General features: G+C 38.6%; 1 protein-coding gene across 1 annotated transcript in view; it reads left to right on the top strand.

Moving 5' to 3' along the window:
• The window catches only part of ZNF407 (zinc finger protein 407), a gene marked incomplete at both ends in the record, with an annotated part of 390,320 nt that overhangs the window by 244,239 nt on the left and 131,196 nt on the right, over positions 1 to 14,885 (top strand). The window contains one exon of the mRNA XM_079717645.1: positions 3,136 to 3,314. Coding sequence (XP_079573771.1) covers positions 3,136 to 3,314 — 179 coding nt within the window. The remainder of the gene's footprint in view (positions 1 to 3,135; positions 3,315 to 14,885) is intronic.

Here is a 14,885-nt window from a genome sequence, read left to right on the forward strand (position 1 = left end):
CTCAAGTATAGGGACTGCACTCTGCCCCTACTCTATAGGTGTTCTGCTTTAAATGATGTTGATATAATATGTTACGGCTTTTACTTTTTAGGCTTGGATTGAAGTAGTGTGATTTTGTAGGTGCGAAAGGTTCCTTTTGGTCTCAGTATTTTTAAAAATTTTATGTTGCATGACATTAGATGCAGGACAAATTATGATAGTACGCAAATACGCTATTACCAACGAAATAGGTGAAATGTATCTTTTCTATTGCAGACAGACATTGACTATTTTTTCTTCTTGTTTGCATATATTTAATGTTTCTTATATGTGTATATAAAACAGAATTATATGTATACACACAGATGTATTCTTTACATAAAAGATATAAATAGTATGTATATCATAAATAAAAATAAATAGGTATAAAATATATGTATGAAACGATCCTTAACCTGAAATACCAAGTTCCACACCACTTCTTTCTTGTTTTTAGTCTATATTTTTAAATAAAAAGAAGGCTCTCGTCTTTTTAATCCTCCCACCCCACTTTCACTTGCTTCAGTAATAGTCCCCTGATTATTAGATTCCACGTGCTATTGATGCACTAAGGGATATTGCTTTATTTTTATCCAAGATACACACTTCTTAAAAACAAAATATTTAGTTTTCAAAGTCATCTCTTTCTTCCTTCACCGAAGGTTAGGATTTGTTGCTTATATCATCCCCCGTTTAAGTAGGCATCATACACTGAAATGTGTGTACTTTGGTAATTTTAACTTCCTCACTTGATCAGTGATTGTCTTTGATGACTCTTACCTTTGATATGTAAATACTGTAGGGAAGGAGGGCTGTGGTGTGCCTCAAATGTCCTGCCCGTGAGCACAGAAAATCAACATTCAGATTCTGTCTTAACCACTTTCTAGCCCTGTAGCTGTTGATACTCATCTCCGGGATGGTCCCTCAACAGTCTCTGCCACGGGGTCCTGGGACAGTGTCAAAGTAGCCAGGCCAGTGGCAGGCACACAGAACACGTGAGGTTCTTACCCATCATTACTCTATTATAGTGCTTATTAATTAACAGTAGGGAATTTATATAAAAAGCAAATTTGATAATTCAGTAGTGACAAGAAAGAGATAAGTTGTACATGCATATGTTCACTAACTGTCTTATGCAGATTTAGTCTAAGTTCTAAGAGAGACTTAACAGAGAGCTTGACAGAGCCCTTGCCAAGGGCAAAGTGCACATAGCTGAGAACACCTGTGCTGCGCCTGTTCTCGTCCCCCCACCTCGTCCCCCTCCCCCTCCCACCCCTCCCTCCCCTCTTCCTCCTCCTCCATCTTCTTTGGTGTTGTTTAGGTTTTTTGAAAAATATGTAAACATTAATATGTAAATCATTAAAGTATGTTTGGAAAAAAAAGAAATGGGCATTGCTGCATCGGGCATTAGCGTCCTGGCGTGTTTCTTTCTAGTCTAGGCTGACAGAGGTCTGATTTCATCTTCCTACCCATATAGAGCCGATGTGTACATTTGATGTCAGGCCCTGCCTGGGGATGGGGGGAGGTAGCAGAAGCCTTTCCAGAGGAGTGTCTCAGGTCCAGCTGTAGGACTGTCAACATAGCGTAGGCTGCCATTCAGGAGGAAGGTGTTTGTAGATCAGCCCATCCACGTGCTGGAAGGAAAGGCCGTCCCTATGGGGCACTGTTCCCAGTGCCACGGTCGTGAACGCTGCTTGCTTGGATGACACTGCTCCACCCTCCTCTGGTCCTGAGTGAACAGCTAACGTGTCTACCAAGTCTTTGGGTTTCTGAAGTTGTTTGTTGCCTCTGCGTATGAGTGACACCATAGCTACTCTAAAATTTGGGGTTATAACCATTTTTGTATTCTCACCAGTGCTCCCAGGGTGCGTTCCTGGGTGCAGTTATGTATTACACGGAAACATAATTCCACTTAGAAGGGTTGTGGCCGTGCGGAGCCACAGAAAGCTTCGTTGGGTAGCCCTCATAATCTGAATCAGTGCGTCGTGAGATGCGTTTGCTAAATACCTACCATGTCCTGACTTTTTCTGGACATGGAACCTTTTCTTCAGACATCGTCCTACAGGATTTTGTTCTTCAGCAATACCTGCAGGGAAGACTGATAAACATAGTGCTTGATTTTCTTCAGGCACTTCATTTCGCTCTGTTGGAAATCTGAGGCCATCTGATTCTTCGTGTCTTTCCGGTTGAGCACCTCACCCCCGACACACACACACACACACACACACACACACACACACACACACACACACACACCTGCTTGAATCTGTGTTGGGCGCCTTTTACTTCTGTTCTAACAACGACAGAGACTAAAGGGAAGCAGCTGCACACACGTGTGGACGGGGTCTGGGGCACAGTCGCAGTGCCTGTGCTGAGAGGGCTGGGAGCAGGCGGTGAACAGTTTGCCTCATGAGCAGTTCCCTGTGCCCAGGGTTCTGGTCACTTCAGGCCTTGCATTTCTGCATCTGCAGGAAAGCAGTGGGAGAGGAGCCTATTTTCAGGGACAATTTGGTGGGAAATATACAGACCCTCAATTGTACTTATTCAGTCCATCCCTCTTCAAAACCTACACCAGTACAGGAGCCTCACTGGAACTTCGCACATTACCCAACTGTGGGCTGAGGGGCTGTTTCAGCTACTTTTCTATCGTCAGACTATCTTAGAGCCTTACTTAGAAGCAGCTCACTTGACAGGTCTAAAAGTCAAGGCATCTTTTTGTCCTTGGTGCTCCAATTTCAGTGGAGGTGACAGAGCTTGCCTTTGTATCAGTACTCCGTGGTACAAGGTGCGTTCTCGGGATTAAGGAAACTCCTTCACTGCCCTCAAGTGGTACCAGAATAATTTGATATTAAAATCATAGAACTTGGGACTTTGTGTTTCCAGTTCTGCATAGAAATGAATTGCTCAGGTAAAAGCCAACCTAGAAATGAGCACCAAGGTTACAAAAGCTCCCAGCCTCATAGGATTCATGTTAACTCTTACAGAGCACAACACTTACAGCATACATAGCACCTGACACCTGTGAAGTCTACATGAGTGGTCACTGCCATCATGATCTGTGGTCTCATGTTATTGATTTGACCTTAATTCCGTTTACTTTTCTTTCTTACTTGGTAGGTCAAACTGTGCTGAAAATATCCGCAAACACATTCTACATACGGGCAAACATGAAGGGGTCAAGATGTACAACTGCCCCAAGTGTGACTATGGAACCAACGTCCCTGTGGAATTTCGGAACCACTTGAAAGAACAGCATCCTGACATCGAAAACCCTGACCTGGCCTACTTGCACGCTGGTAAGAAACTAAAACTATTATATAAGATGCTTCACTCATCACAATAGTTATTAGGCTATTTGTGTATTACCAGCATTTATTTAAATGTAGTAGCATGTGTGATAGTATCTGCTTCAAGACTTATAAAAAAGAACACTTTGTCTTATCCCCCTCAACTATAAAAACATGTCTTTTCAATTATATTTCATCAAGAGCAAATATGATGAAATAATCATCACAGGACAGCAGTTATTAATAGCAAATACTCAAAACACGGTTGAGCTGAAACAGTAGTTGTTGTTTGAGCTTCGTATTTTGGCTAATTGATATGGTTTTTAATTTTTTTCAAAAAATGTTTGTGATTTAAAATGTTATGCCTGCCCTATCGCTTGTACCACGGATTTCCAGTAAATACCTGGAAAGGAGAAGAATGTGGCTGAGGAGAGCAGGAGAACCTGGATGGGGTAACAGAGTGCCGCACGTGTCCCCAAAACTAGGAGGGACCGTCATACGTGTTTCAGGGAACGTTGGTGACGGCAGAGGCCGCTGAGATCACTCTGGCCTTGTTGGACTGGCCGTCAGATGCTGTGGAAGTATCAGAGATGCAGCACCAACTGCAGGGTTAAGCACAGTGACCCCTGGAGCCCAGCCTTTTGTTTAGTGAACAAGGGGGCCTGAGTGCAGAGTGCTAACGTGCAGAGTAGCCAGGTGACGGGTGATGAGTATGGGACCTATTGGAAGAGGTATTCCCCTGCAGGACGTTTGCCGGAAGTTCCAACTGCAGCCCAAGCAGGACTTTATTTAAATAACGCCAGGGGATCCAGGGGATGTTTCAGGCAGATGCTTTGGGAGCAATTGGAGCTGTATTTAAACTGTCCTCCCCGTCCTGGCTGTGTGGGTTGCAGGCAGGCTCATCTCATCACCTTAGATTTCTCGTATGTAGATCGATGTGGTGGGATCTATTTAAAGGGTTGTTGTGAGAATTTAAAAGATCCTGGCTATGAAGCTCTTAGCACAGGACTCTCGTGCCGAGAATGATCAGTGCAGAGGATTATGGGTGTTGGTGCTGATGCTGGCGAAGTGACACTAGTGTTTGAAAGTTGTGTGAAATCCCACCCCCAATGCAAGGCTGCCTTTGCAAAATATGTAAATGACATTGATTCATGTAATGTCTACAGTGAAAGAAACAGGACTTGTTGAGTAATTTGAGGTAGAATAATAGTCCTCATCCATTTGACACTGCATGTAAGGTTATTACTTGTTTTCTGCTGATGTGTTCTCAAATTTCTCTGTTTATACTCATCAGATGGACTCTTTAAAGTCATGGTAAAACATCTGATGTAGTCACCTCTGTTGTACCCACGTCTGTTTTTGAAAAAGAAAAACGGGGGTCAATATTCTTTGCATTTTGGTGAAATTGTTACTGAAAACGTTTTGAACTAGACAGTTTGTCAGCTTTAGTTCACAAAAACAGATAAAGTCAAATTGAAGTATCTTCTGGCCATGAGTACCTATGGATTCTTTATTAATACAAGTGCATGACAATGCAGATATCAGAAATATTGCCTGAAAGCTGGTGTTTCAAGAAATGGCTAAGCAAAATGATCTAAACTGATGGTAGGTTGTCAGCCGAGTACCATTTTCAAGGTAGTTTCACTATTTCAGCTTCTCAAGATGTAATATTGACGCATTCTGTCTCTCTCTTCCATTGCACCAATTAGACATTAAAAGTAGGTTATTTTCCTAAAATAAGGTGTCTCTAGCTCTTAAATGAAGTAAACAGCAAAGAAAGGGGGAGGAAGCTAACTGCAGACCAAAGAAACACATGACTTTTGTTCTGCACAGAAAGGACAGACACGTCGCTTACGCCATTGCTGCTCTAGTGACACTGAGAGTTCTGTTCTGAGATACCATTTGTGTAAAATCTTTTTTAGAAAAATTATCCTGGTTTCCTTGTGTGATGCTCTTGTGCATAGGATCCTAGTTTTCTGTTTGTATTTTTATGATCCTTTTGGAACCTTTTTCTATATAAATCACAGTAGCGTTCCTCAGTATTTTGACATACGAAATCCATGTGGTGCATGTGGGGTGTCACTTGTTTATTCCCCGCGTGCAAGGCAAGATCGCTCTTCAGTCATATATTTGCTTTGATAAACTTAGCTCAGTTAAGAGGAAACTTTAAAACGGCAAAGTTCTTAGATGGACTTTTTCACCTTGTAATTCTGAGTCAACTGTAATACCTTCATGACTGTGTGGAACGCGCCTTCCCCGTGTGAAGTGAGATAGTGAAGTGGGCTCTTGCCGCTCTTCCTTCCATGCCGTCCGGTAGAGGAATTAGGCAGCACAGTGGATGAACCCCTGATGGACGGTACTGTGCGGGGTCAGGAGGTGGCCTGAAATCTTCAGAGTGGTTTATGGCCCAGACCTGACGGTGACTATCAGCTGCCTTCTCTGCTATCAACACTATTCATGTGTTGAGAAATCTGTAATCAAAAATTCAGTGAAGCATATGAAGCAGTTCTTTTAAACTACCCCAGAACAAATAAACAGATCCACTCTGGATCTGACCTGGCTTTCCCATGTAGATCAAACATCTAATGGTCTCATGAGAAGGAAAACGTTAAACAACAGCAACAGAAAAGATTGTAAATAATGTCATTTGGGGTATTTTAAATTTTAGTTAGGATGATATTTGGAAATATCTATGTTAAAATAAGGTGTTTAATTTTTGTTGTTGGAAAACAGTTCTGCAGAAAGTGGTTTTCCTGCGGTTGTGCTTCCCCTGGGGGCCCTGCAGTGATCTCCGTGCCGTCTCTGAGGTCCCTCCTCACTGTAGCATCCCGTGTTTCTGTGTGCATGGCCTTCAGGGCAGGCTGGGTTTTAACTTCAGCTCTCATTCCCCTGTTGAATGACTTTGGAAACCCTGTTTTAACTCTGTGGGTCTCAGTCTTCTCCTCTGTAAGCTGGGGGTAGTGATGCCTACAGCACAGTTTTCATATGATCTAACCGAGATGGTACAATATGTAAACTGTTTGACGTGATAATACTTAGCATCCATCATTGCCCAGTGTTCTTCTCTGTTGGCTTCCGTTGATGATTCATTGTCTTCTTTCTCAATTGTTGTTGGGAACTAGAAGAATGACTTTGATATCATTTTCCGTTTCATACTCCTGAAAACTAAAGGCCATATGTGAGCTTTAATTTTGGTTGTAGCTTTTGTTGAAAAACAAGATACAAGTGGTCATTTTTTTTTAATAAAAGTGGATTATTTAATCCTTCAGAATCTGTGTATACTTTCTTTATGCCCAGCATATGGTGAGTTTTGGTAAATGTTTGAGACATACTAGAAATATCGGTGTTGTTTGGTGCTGTATTCTGTGTTTCCTATATGTCACTTACCTCATTTCTTTACTGTGTTGTTCAGATTGTCTGTATTCTTACTGATTTTTTTTATGCTAACTCTATCAGCTATGGTAAGAGAGGTATATTAAAGTTGCCCACTATGATTATGGATTTGTCTGTTTTTCTGTTAATTTTGGCTTTACATATTTTAAAGATAAATCACTGGATACTTGGAATTTTAGGTTTGTTTTATACACATACACACCGAAGATAAAGAAAAAATATAGAATTCTCTTATAATTGTGAAATGTTCCTTTTTATCTGCAGTAATACTTGTTGCCATCATTCTGTGTTTTCTATTGTACAGCTGTACCAGCTGCCTTAGAAACAACATATAGCTGCATTTTGTTTCTTTTATCTGCAGTGACAACTTTAATCTTTTACTTGAAATAGTCCTTTACTTTATCATTTATACTTGATAATCAATATACTCATCATAGTCAAAACCCAAAACTACTCGAATGTCCATCAAGGAGAGTGTAGAAAGGTTGCCTATTTGCCTAATGGAATACTCTACAGCAATGAGAATGATGGAAGTACAACTAAAGCGACAATGTGGATAAATCTCACAATCGTATCATTGGATGAAGTTAGGCCAAACAAAAAGGAGTATATTCTGTATGATTTCATTCTTAATTAAATATAAAAGCAGCCAAGGCTAATCTGTGGTGTAGAGACCAGGGTCTGTTTCCCCTTGGGGACAGCAGTCCCTGGGATGAGGAGAGGCGGGGCTGGTTCTCCTTCTTATCCCTGATGTTGGGACGCGGTTGTGTTCAGTTGGGGAAAATTCCTCAAGCCTTCTCTGAGTTGTACCCTTTTCTGTAGGTACTTCTCTTTTTAAAAGAACAAGATTCCCTTGACCCCTAAACTTCTAAAGAGGTTCATTTAGGTCCACTCTAGATCTAATATGATGAGGTTATACAATCACATTAGTCCCGCAAAACTGACGTCAGATTGCAAGTGGCCAGAATCTTTTCTGTCATTGTACATTACACTTGTTCTCTATTACGTGAAATCCATTTCATCTCAAAAGTGATCTTTATTTGAGCTTCATAGTTTTAGCAGTTGTATTTCTCCCATCTCTCTTATCCATGAATAAGCTTTGTGTTCATTCACTACACCTTGAGAAAGAATTACACACACTTTATGTTTGCAGTATGGTGACCTTCAGTTGGACTTGGGTGGTACTATCTCAGAATACTTTAAAAATAACCTGAGGATTGAGATGGAGAGGGCCAAGGAGAGAGTGGAGGGGGTGTGCCAGGGCTCTGCTGCTTGTGCCTACGAAGAAGATGTTTTTTCTCACAAACTGCAAGAGACACACTCCACGTTATGCCTCCACGGCTCAAATTGAAGCTATGCTCCCTGCACCTGCACAGATGCGCCCGGAGGGCCCAGGTGTGGAGTGGCCACATTCCCGCAGGATGAGCGCTGCGTGGAGACTTGGAGGTTGGCTTAGTTGTTCCATATTCTATCTGAGAAGCTGGGACTTTAAATGTAGTAAATGTTTCTGCCTTTTCCAAAGGTAATAATCAAATGGTGTTCTCTTATTAGGGGAAATTAAGCATTAACTGATGGGACGGTATTTTTCCTAATTTCCTTAATTTTTCTACTGTCATATTTTTCATCATATTTGTATTGATATGATTTTCATTAGTTCTTATATATATCAATACTTAATCATTTACAATATACATTAGATTATTGCCTGTGCAGGATGATAGCACATGAATCTATCAAACCCCCTTCACAGATTAGAGTTTTTTGTTCTCCTATAAGATAGTCAGTTTTTAAATTCTTTATGACATGTATTATTTAACTTCATTCCATAGCATTTCTCTTACCCAGTTATAAGAATAAGAATGTGAAAGTTTGACTCTTATCAAAATTCCAAATCCTTTTTCTTTCTAATGGTAACCAGTTCAGTACCATTTAAACTATATTTAACTGATTCCTTAATTCTTTCCAAGTGCATCACTTTATACTTAGGCAGATTAAGTTTCATATTCCACCTCTGAGCCCATTTGCTTAATCTGTCACGGTTAAGATAAAACAGCTATAGCCTTTTGTCTCTTAACCATTCCCTCTCATTTAGTGGTATATTCACATTTCGTAGTATAAAAGGTTTTCTTCATCATTAATTAAAAACATCAGTGTTCTGATATATAGAGAGCCTTGCAGAACGCAGTCTTTTCCCAAATTCTTTGGCCCTCTATTTTTAACCCCATTACTTTCATCCCCTTTTGTTAGTTAGGTGCCCTGACACATGTCATGACATTTTGTACAATAATTCATTTTATGAAAAGGTCCAAAAATCTCAGAAAATCCTGACAGTTTCTCATTGGTTCTCCCTTACATAAACCAATTATTACTTCAACTTAAAAAGGAACGAAATTTTTCCTGACATGATTGCCTTTGGTAAATCCATGCTGACTCACTCCTATTAAATTGTACTTCTCCAAATGTATTATTAAGCTCATCCATAAGTATCATCTCAAATTTATTTCCTAATATAGATGTTAGACTTACAGCTCTATAATTTTCAGCCTCTCCCCTCTTTCTTTTTAACCTTCAGACTGGAGTCCTTGTTTTCCAGTCTCCTGATACTTCACCACTTAACAAAAGACCTCCTAAAATAATTAACAGTTCAACAACTTGATTCTTTAACCTCAGACATCATCCATGGGTTAATTTACTATTTTTCGTAACTGCTGCTAAATGTCTTTGTTTCTTTCAAAGCCCTATCTACATAGTCTGGTGCCTTCTGTCCGTCATGGCACAGCAGATTAGGTATTTTGCTAATTGGCCTCTCTCTCCGCGCTCTCTCACTCTCACTCCTGTTGGAATTCCTAAGTTTAGGACTATCTTACATTCTTTGTAGTCAGTGGGTGAGTAATGTCAAAGCACTATTTTTCCACCAATCTCCTTTTTTTCAGTAATATAATTGCTCTCCAGGATGGTCTCATTTGTGTTTGTGTGTCAGTAAATGTGCTGTTTTACTGGTGAGTTAAGCTGACTCTGAACTCATCACCATTTCTCTTTTATTGGTGTAATATACTGATATATTGAGTAATATACTGATATAGGTTTTTTCAAAACTTTCTAATTAACATTCTTAAATATTTTAAAATTTAATCTCCTGAAGAATAAATATGTTCTCTCTAACATGTCTTCAGTATATGTCTAAAAACTTCCTTTATCTACTTAACACTGTGGAGCAGGCTTAAGGAAATATTTGCCCCGTGTGTCTCTCTGGTCCACTTTCTGCCATTTCCTTCCCACAGTCCTCCAAACTGTAATATGTATGGCTTCCTATTTCAGATGGTTAGTATGGGGGACTAAAGAACTCTATCATTTTGCACGTTTTGCCTTTTTAATTACAAAGAAGGAAAGAGGAAAGGTAGTAATAGTGTCTGTGCTGAACTTTTCAGTAGGCCATTAAATCTTCAAAGCAAAATTCTTTGGTAGGTGTTATTCCCAATTTAATGATTTAAAAAAAGAAGCTTCAAGAGGTTAACTTGCTGATTGAAATCCATGCCTGTTTGTCTTCAGGAATTTTCCAATTATATAATCCTGCATATCCAGGAGCTTTTAAAAAAAAAAAAAAAAAACTCCCTGTCTGGGAAAAGCATTAGGAACTTGTGGAGAAATCAGCGACTTTTAGAAGGTGGTTGCTGTCATCAGCCGATGCTGGCCTTCAGCTGCAACATTTCCAGCCTCCAGCCTACCCTGCTCGCTTCAGACCGATCCCCACAGTCTGAATTGGCTCTGGCTAGTCCATCCTGTTACTGTTTGTTTGTCCTGAAGGCAGTGGTCTCTGTATACTGACAGACTCCCTCGGTTTGTCTCAAGTCTGAAGTCAAGGGGAGATTCTGTCAGCAACCAAGGACCTCTGTTCAGTCCTGAATGGCGGGTTTTTCCTCCAGTTCCACGGTTTCTTCCTATACTTGGTCCTCCTAAGTGTATAGTTATACCACCCCTTAGATTGTCTAGTTGGTGAATATATTGTGCGGTGTTAAATACATTGCACCCTTAAAGCTGTTTGCCCATTTTGTCTTTGTTTAAAAAATCTGAACAAATGGCTAGCATATACTTGAACTCTTGGTGAAATTTAAATGTTAATAAAATAGTATACCCCCCCGCCAAAAAAAAAATCAGCATCTATGGGTTAATGAAATTCTTATCATGGAAGCCTTAATATTGAGTTTTAAGACATCAGATAATCTGAAAACGTGTACTAGGAAGTAGCATGGTATAATATAATTTAAAAAAAAACCCACTAGGGTAAATGTTTTCACAGTTGTATTTCTACTGCCTGGTACAGAATTTGGAGGATGGATGGATGGGTGGATGGGTGGAGTCAAATGAACTAGGTTTTAGTGTCCTGACTTTATTGCCAGTGAGATGTGTGACTTTAAGCAAGTCTCTCAACCTTCTACATGTGTATTCTCAGCTGCAAAATGACTAACAATGTTTAGCCTTTCCTTTGAATATGAGGTTCGAATTAAATACATATGAAAGAGCTTTGAAAGTTATCATTGATATTGATATTTCTGTAGAAATAAAGGTATTGGGCTTTTTTTATTGCTGTTTTAATACTAAGAAAGTAGTAGGAGAGGACTGGAATGTATTTTGCATTTATTTGAAGTTGTTATTGAGAGTAATGAGTGTCATAACTATATATGTGTGTGTATGTTTTATGTGTGTGATACATATATTAGCATGTCAGTCTGAGCATATATCCAAAGTTAGGGCTAGAAAAGGTCTATATAAAACTTTTTTTTCAGAGTAAAGACTTATTCTTTGAATTATTTTTATTCTTTGTATGTTGCGTACTATATTTTTAAAACAAATATGATCTTGAAATAATGTCCTTTCTAGTGTACATTTTAATGTTCTTAAATGGCATTGACGTCCTTAATGGCATTCACAACATTTAAATAAACATTTAAAATAAAGTCACAACATTTAAATTTAAATTTAAATTTAAACATTTAAATTTAAAATAAAGTCACAACGTTTAAAATAAAGTCAGAGTACACAAGTAAAAGATGGCTTTTGTTAGTAATACCTAATAGAATTCACTGAAAATATCTAAAATTCATGTAAATCCATTTAGTTAATCATTTTTGATGGATCTCAAGCCTTAAGAGCACTCAGTCTCATCCCCTAACTACATAATCTTAAAGAGAAGTTTTAAAGTGATGTTTAATTTTTTTTTTTTTTGAGGTATGCGGGCCTCTCACTGCTGTGGCCTCTCCCGTTGCGGAGCACAGGCTCCGGACGCACAGGCTCAGCGGCCATGGCTCACGGGCCCAGCCGCTCTGCGGCATGTGGGATCTTCCCGGACCGGGGCACGAACCCGTGTCCCCTGCATCGGCAGGCGGACTCTCAACCACTGCGCCACCAGGGAAGCCTGATGTTTAATTTTTTTTCCAGAAAAAAAAAAACCTCTATCCTTGTCTTTCTTGGGTGGCCTCGCTAAGTGTAATTAGCCTGTGGAATTCAGAGCCACGTTGAAACTGTCTTTTAGGCTGCTTTCCTTGCTGCCACAGGTTATACAGGCACATACAGTATGGTTACCTCATCAGCAGGCAAAATTGTGATCTTATCCCCCCTGACAACTTCATTTATCAAAATTTTAAGGGAAAAAAACTGATTGTGGAAATTTATAGTAGGGGCAGTATGATTTTATCAGGTAATTGATGTGGCTTTTATTTTTATATAGACCTTTTATCATCTGATTAATTCAATATAATTTATAAATTTTAAAAATTTACACACCTTCCCAGACGTATCTTGACCCCAACTAAAATGCAGTTTTATATGAGGAAACAAGGTAGGTGGTGACAGGTCCTACTGCTGATGCTGCATCACAGGTGGCTGTCTCCAGCAAAGGCATTTAGTGAAGAATAGCATCACAAGTTTTTCAAATTATGAGGAAAGCTGAGGTATCTTGTTTAATTAGCTTTGAAGTTTAGTTTTGAGGATGTAAAAATGCATATTATTATTCACTTGCAATTTCACTTATTTCTATTTTTAGCAAGCAAAATTACCATTTAGCAAGTTTTCCTTGTTTTAAGTTTTTATTTTGAAAACACTTGCAGAAAAGTTGGAAAAATAGTACAGAGAGTTCCCATATATCCTTTACGCAGCTTCCCCAAATGTTAGCATTATATATAACCACAGTGCAATTACCAAAACCAGACATTAGCATTAGCACAGTACTGTTTCCTAAACTATATTCTTTATTCAGATTTCACCAGCTTTTCCATTCTGCTGTTTTTCTTTTCCAGAATTCAGCTCAGAAACCAACATGCCCTTCTGTTGTTGTGTCTCCTTAATCTTCTCCAGTCCATGGCAGTTTTTCATTGTCTTATGTGACCTTGACATTTGTAAAGAATATGGATTAGCTATTTTGTAGAATATTCTTTATTTTGCATTAGTCTGATGTTTACTCATGACTCAGTTGAGGATTTTTTAAGAATTTCTCAGAATAGATGTGGAGTGTATCAGGGGTACGGTAGGGCACATGATGTAGCCTGGACCAGTTGAGTAAGATGTCGTCTCTGTATTTCTCCACTACAAGCTTACTGTTTCCCTTTTTTAATTAATACATATCTTAGGGGAGATACATTCAGATTATGCCAATAGCCTGTTTCTCCTTAAGCATTTAACCACTAATTTTGACATTCATTAGTGGATCTTGACTGCAACAAGATCTGTGGAGTTCTAATGGTCATTTTCTCTTTTCCCCATTCCTTCTACATTTAATTGGAATTTTTCTTTAAGGAATATCTGTCCCTTCTCTTCCAATTATTTTTTGTTCTATTAATTTTTATCAGCATGGACTTACTTTACTCTGTGGCTTATAATTCTATTATATCATTGTCATTTGTTTTCTTGCTCAAAATTCTTCAGCTTTGGCCATTGGAAGCTCTTTCAGGTGGACTCCTGTGCCCTTTGATGTGCCCTCATGCTTTTATGAGCATCTGTTTACTTTCTGGCACCAAAATGTGATCCACGTTCATCTGGTGGTTTTCCCTCCCCTGGTGGTAAAATCAACCTCTCTTTCAGGAGCCTTAGTTCCTTTTATTGGTATTTAGAAATCATGATATATATACCGTATGTATTCATTGCTTCTGTGCACCCTTTGCTTTTTGGCCTTCTCAACAGACAGAACTAGGAAACGACTGTGTGCATACTAACCCCTGCATTCCCATAAATATACGTTGTTTTATTTGTCCAAAACATAAATTATCTTAGCTATAAAATCCTTAAAAGAAAACATATGAACAAATCTTTGTGACCTTTGGTTAAGCAATGCTTTCTTGATTATGACACCAAAAGCATGGGAAATAAAAGATAAAAATAGATGAGTTGCACTTTACCAAATTAAAAAAAAATTTGTGCCTCAAAGTACACCATCAAGAAGATGAAAGGAAAACCTATAAAATGGGGAGGGAAATTGCAAATCTATCTGATAATGGACTTGTATTCAGAATATATAAAGAACGCTTATAATTCAACAATATCAAGGCAAATAACCTGATTAAAAAATGGGCAAAGAATCTGAATTCCTCTAAACAATATATATATATATGGCCAGTAAACACATGAAAAGATACTCAACATCATTACTTGTTGGGGAAATGCAAATCAAAACAACAGTGATGTGCCTTAAATGAATACCACATTTACTCTTCTTGGCAATTATGAATAGAGGAGCTATGAACATTCACATGTAGATTTCTGTGTGAATGTAAGGTTTCATTTCTCTTGGGTAAATAAACACCTGGAAATGAGATACCTGGATGATATGGTACGTATATATTCAATTTCTAAAGAAAACCATTGAACTGTTTTCCAAAGTATCTACACATTTTATATTCCCACCACGCTGTTTGAGAGTTACTGTTGCCCCACATCTTTGTGAGCACTTGTTATTGTCAGTTTTGCTTACGTCATTCTAATAGGAGTTCAGCAGGATTTCATGGTTTCAGTTTGCATTTGATTCCTAATGTTGTTGATTATCAATGCTTATTTGCCTTCTTTCTATTTTCTTTGATGAAGTATCTTTTGAAATATTTGCCCCTTTTTCCCTTGGATTATTATTTTAAGAATTTTTTTTATGTTTCTCTCCTTTTTATTAATTTTTCAATAAATTTTTATACATATATGTATATATGT

This window comes from Hyperoodon ampullatus (genome assembly GCF_949752795.1).
Source record: "Hyperoodon ampullatus genome assembly, chromosome: 13".
In the NCBI taxonomy this organism is placed as follows: Eukaryota; Metazoa; Chordata; class Mammalia; order Artiodactyla; family Ziphiidae; genus Hyperoodon; species Hyperoodon ampullatus.